This window comes from Cyphomyrmex costatus, unplaced genomic scaffold, assembly GCF_001594065.2.
Source record: "Cyphomyrmex costatus isolate MS0001 unplaced genomic scaffold, Ccosl1.0 scaffold759, whole genome shotgun sequence".
NCBI lineage: Eukaryota > Metazoa > Arthropoda > Insecta > Hymenoptera > Formicidae > Cyphomyrmex > Cyphomyrmex costatus.
Window position 1 is genome coordinate 11,884 of NW_017280332.1, and position 5,702 is coordinate 17,585.

Consider the following 5,702-nt stretch of genomic DNA (forward strand, 5'->3'; position numbering starts at 1 on the left):
AAGTTTCGGTATTCAATTTTCACTTATAAAATAATAAAAATTTAGTTTAAAACTAACCTGACATTGTCTTCTTTGCTGCGATCGGCTCCTGTTCGAAGAACACTTCTTGCGACCACGCAGAAATCAACAAGAATATCTATAGCGCGTCGTTACAATACATAGAAAGAAATGAATGAACTTCGATGCTCAATGTCATGTTGCCCATCGTATGTAAATAAATCGGGCAACATCGCAATTTTTAGCTTGTTTCTATGCGCCTCAACGAAGCGCTACAGATATTCTTGTTGATTGATTGTCGCAAGAGCTGGTCGTCCTTACGTGAGTATTAGAGAAAATTATAAAGGTAAATATAATTTTGACACATACACATATCCACACATACACACGTATACACACATATACACTCTTATATATATTCATTTATTTTTTTTAACCGCGATATAAAAATGTGTGACGAGTCTAAAAAACATAAGCGAAGTTTTCAACAAACTTGGCTTACTGATGATAGATATAAATCTTGGATACGCGAAGTATCATCAGATAGTAGTATGTATTATTGCATTGTATACAACAAAAATTTGTCATGCGTTTCAATACATGTATCAAGACATGCGAATTCTGCGCGTCACAAAAATAATGTAGAAAAAAATACATTATGTGATAATGACGATACTTCAATTAAAAATAGCGATAATGCACCAACATTTAAAAAGAAATGGCTATATTTTGAGCAGTTTAAATGTTGGTTACGTGAAGTGCCACATGATGAAAATTTATTTTATTGTTCAATTTGCGATAAGTATCTTACTGCTAAATTATGTCACATTTATCGTCACGCAGAATCGCAAATACATATAAACAAATGTCAAAGTTGTAATGAAACAAGTGAATCGAATGAAGATTCAAATGTACAAAATAATGAAACACTTTTGTCATTTGAAGAGCGTAAAAAAGAGGCAGAAATCAGATTTGCCACATTAATTGCAGAAAAAAATATTTCTCATTCAAATGCAAATGAGATTCTTAAATTGTTTAAATATATAGGAAAGGATCCTAATGTATTGCAAAGCATGACTATGAGTCGTAAAAAATGTACAAATATTATAAATAACGTTTTGAGTCCAATTGAAACGGTACGTATCGTAAATAACATTCAGAACACAAAATTTACAATATTTATTGATGAAACATCAGACATTTGTAATGACAAGTGGATGACTTTTCTTGTTCGATTTGTTGATTCGGAAACATTAGATACTCGAACGCAATTAGTCAAATTAATTGATATTGATGCTAAAGATTGCAGCGCAGAAAAATTATATGAAGCCTTTAGAAATGAAATGTGGAGATTACAGATACCGTTTACAAATATTGTTGCCTTGTCATGCGACAATGCGTCTGTCATGGCAGGAAAACATTTATCTTTTAAAAAAAAATTGGAACAAGTATGTCCACGTTTACTTACATTTTCATGCCCTTGTCATTCTTCCGCATTAGTAGCGAATGCTGCATGCAAAAAAATACCCGATTTTTGCGAAGAATTTATAAAAAAGATTGCTAGATATTTAAATAACAGTCCAAAACGTACGGCTGTATTCCGTGAATTCTGTGAATGTTTTGAAGATAGAAGTTTAAAAATATTAAAATTATGTGATACTCGTTGGCTTTCTCGCTATTTTTGTGTAGAAAGACTTTTAGAACATTGGGATACAATAAGATACTTTCTTAATGAAATGTTCGTAAGTGAAAGAGCAAATGCTGCCAAAGATTTATTGTCTGTAATGGATAATATTGAAACAAAAGCTTATTTCCTTTTTTTAAAATACATTTTACATTTTTTTAATAAATTTAATACATATTTTTAGTCATTACAAACACAAATTCATGAATTGCAACCAAAATCTGTAGCCTTTCTTTATGAAATCTGCCGAAATTTTTTGAACAATGAGTATTTAAAACATTTTTCCATAGACATTGTATTCTCTTTAAAAGAAAATCAAAAAAATCTTGACGAAATTAATTTAGGATCAGAATGTAACGAATATCTTGACGAAATAATGAAACAGGGGTACGAAAACGTAGTCACAATAATTCGAAGTAACTGTTTACAGTTTTGCGTGACTGCTGCTGAAGAAATTCGCAAAAGATTGCCTGTGAATAATATATTTTTATCAAAATTAACTGTTTTGGATCCTTCTGTATGTTTACAAGATACTGACAGAGAAATATCATTTAAAAATGTTTCTTTCATAAATAAGACCATCGGTGATTTTGATGAAGAAGCTTTAAAGAAAGAATGGTTTGCTCTGCCATTAGATTTTACATTACAACAGAAAGAAAGTCTTGTTAAATTAAATTTCGATGACATGTGGAAGGAAATTTTGCAATCACAGCATCCGAATAACATTGATAAATATCCAAATTTAAAAAAAGTCCTGAATGCTATACGATCACTTCCAAATTCAAATGCCGACGCAGAGAGAATGTTTTCGTTTTTAAATGATTTAAAAACCAAAAAACGTAATAAACTTTCACCAAATTCAGTTAATGCCTCTTGTATTTTGACATCAGCATTAAAGGCGAGAAGAGAAACGTGTTTAACTATCACTATTGAAGAAAAACATTTATCTCGTATGTCGACGAACATATTATACAGTAGCGTTGCCAAAAAGAAACGTAGTAGTTTAGGACTACATGCTGCTGATATTAATGATATCGCTGGACCCTCGACAGCAGATTGAAAATATTAAATGTAAAATTGTTTATATTTTGTACATTATTATCTGTTTTTTCATTAAGTATCTATCAGGATGTAATGCTTAAAGCATATAAAAATATTGTCCGCGAGGGTATGACGCTAATCCGATGAGCGGAATGTATAAAATCAATGCATAAGGCAACATTGAGATTCTTTTAAAAGTTCTTTAAGAAACATCTTTAGGATATTTTGAGAAGAACTTTCAAAGATATCTAAAAGTTGATTTATGCGCCGATTTTATATATTTATCTCATTGAGGTGAATGAGCGTGTCATATTTCCCGGACACAATGGCATAAAAATATTGTCCACGAGGGTATGACCCTTATACTTCCTAATGAGTGCAAAGTCTAAAATCAACGCATAAGACAAAATTGAGATTCCTTTAAAAGTTCTTTAAGAAACATCTTTAGGATATTTTGAGAAGAACTTTCAAAGATATCTAAAAGTTGGTTTATGCGTCGATTTTATACATTCACCTCGTTGTAATGAATAAGCGTGTCGTATTTCCCGGACACAATAGTATAAAAATACTGTCTCGTGCACATGCACAAACGCGCACGCACACAAACACACACATACACACACACATACAAACACATACAACATTCACACGTACACTGAAGGAAATGTAAATAATACTTAGATTTAAAAATTTTAGCATTGCTGTAATTGAAATTGTCATTATTTTTTTTATTTGATAATATTTTTTAATCATTGCAGTTATTTTTAATATCATAATAATAGTTATTTACATTTTCTTCCCGACGGAAGAGATCATCACCTTCTCGAGGTTTCCGTTGAGCAACAATATGTACGTCGTTTAAAATAAATGTTTAAAACAAATATAGGATAATTTTTTATTAATTAACGTTTAAGTAATATCTAAAGTGCTACAATTAATTTTTTATTATAATGTACTTTTTAAATAAAAAGACGTACATGTTGGCCAAGAATGAATACTTTCACACTTGGAAACTGTAATCTTATATATTTCGTTTAAGTCATAATATTATTTATAACATCTGACTTTATTTCGATTAATATTTAAAATATATACGAAAATAGAAGAGAGAAAAAGAGGGTTTTTCATAATATAACATCATGCGTCGCGTCGACAATCCGAGATTCTTGAGAATACGCGAAAACGCGAGAGCGATCATCTCATGTGGATTGTATTATATACTGCATTTGTAAACGTAATTATCCAATATGCCAATAAATAAAGTGCGTAGATAGTACGTTGATGAAAGTCTTTATATTATGTAATTTTATAATAATTTTTTACTTGCTTATTAAAAAGCGAATCGGTTTCTGCCCACAGTTATACATACATACAGACATATATACATATATTTATATATAAATATATATATAAATGTAGAGGGAGAGACACACACAAGTTAATTTTAATAAATTGTAGTAATCGTATACACTACTCTCATATGTGTAGTTTTCATGCAATAACTGTAGGAAGAAATCGACTCGCTTTTTAATAAGCAAATAAAAAAATATTATAAAATTACATATATATATATATAATTTAATATTATTAAAAATATTATCAAAAATTATTGTATATATAATTTTAATATTGTGTTAAAAATATTATTTAATATTATTAGAACAATTATTATACATATATAATATATATATTATATATATATATAATATGTATAATATTATATATATATATATATATATCTAAAATGTCATCTATGTCGCTTGATATGTCGATCGCCCGAGAAAAAATTTCGGTCGCTCGACGCTCAGTGAAATTACGAGGCTACGACTATATGTATTACGATACAATAGAGCGCGTCAGCGAGAAGGATTCTTCCTCTCTCTCTCTGATTCTCTCGCTGTCTTGTTCGCTCTCAGCGCGCTGAAGGGAAAACAAAGAGGGACGATTAGTGAGACAAGGACAGCGCGATTGTCGGCGCGCTCCTGCTCCAAAGTCACACGTACACGAGCTTTGTTTGTGTGAGTGCTAACTGTTGTGCTAGGCCGCCGACCGATGGCCCTATCATCGAGGGCTGCAAGCGGGCCGGAATTCCCATCACTGCGTCAGACCATAAGACCTTAGACCACTGTTCCGTTGTCCAATAGTTGTGTTTCCGTGCCCAATTCAATCTCTTAACCTTATTTTGTTTGCGCAACAATGGTTTTTTGGCTGCGATATAACCTTTCAAACCATACTCACGAAGCCGGCGTTGCACAGTCGTAACTGATATTTCCGTTTTCCGTATAGAATTAAGTTCTACGCGAATTTCCGGCGCAGTTCGAGTTCGGTTTCGTTTACTCTGCACACAAATAAATTTGTCTTCACTTTTTGAAGTTTTTCTAGGCCTTCCGGAACGATGACAACTCGTATTAATCCCAGTTTCTTGTTTCCGCTTCAACGCGTTCATGACTGCGATTTGAGACACTTTTGTTTTTTTAGCGATTTGGCGCGTTGAATACCCTTCGTTGCATAATGCCACGATAACAGCTCGAGTTTCAACACTCAAGTCTGCTTTACGACCCATTTTTCTAGAAGTGCAACACAAATTTTGAAATTTATTTGACGAGTACTCAAAAACAGAACGCGTATATAATATATCCCTTATCGCTTATATATTATTACATATTATTACATATAGCAATTGTAAAATTGTTCAACATACTTGCCAATGCGTAAAAGTTGGCGTGGAATCCTCTTTTGGCAAATTTTAAATACTATAGGCGACTTTACTACAAATCACTTGTTGGCACAGTATTTCTAAACTGACATAAACTGCGAGCGCAAGAAAAACATTGTCATTTAATGTGGCCAAATGACATTGCTTATATTTTAGGACCTTGGAAACGACCGAACATCAATAAACAAAAATATTTTATTCTCTCGTTAACGTTAAATCGCAGTTTTCAGAGGTGAACTTAAACTTTTGACCAGTAGTGTATTT

At 31.8% G+C, this 5,702-nt stretch overlaps 2 protein-coding genes across 2 annotated transcripts; one reads left to right on the plus strand and one right to left on the minus strand.

The window, feature by feature from the left end:
- Nucleotides 1–446: 446 nt before the first annotated feature.
- On the plus strand, nt 447–2,741 carry LOC108781053 (zinc finger MYM-type protein 6-like). The gene is given in 1 exon segment (XM_018548924.1): nt 447–2,741. A coding segment is annotated over 1 exon segment (2,295 nt).
- A 1,974-nt stretch (nt 2,742–4,715) lies between these two features.
- On the minus strand, nt 4,716–5,285 carry LOC108781054 (uncharacterized). Its single transcript, XM_018548925.1, has one exon. The coding sequence runs from the start codon at nt 5,283–5,285 to the stop codon at nt 4,716–4,718; it is 570 nt and encodes a 189-aa protein (XP_018404427.1).
- Nucleotides 5,286–5,702: the final 417 nt, after the last annotated feature.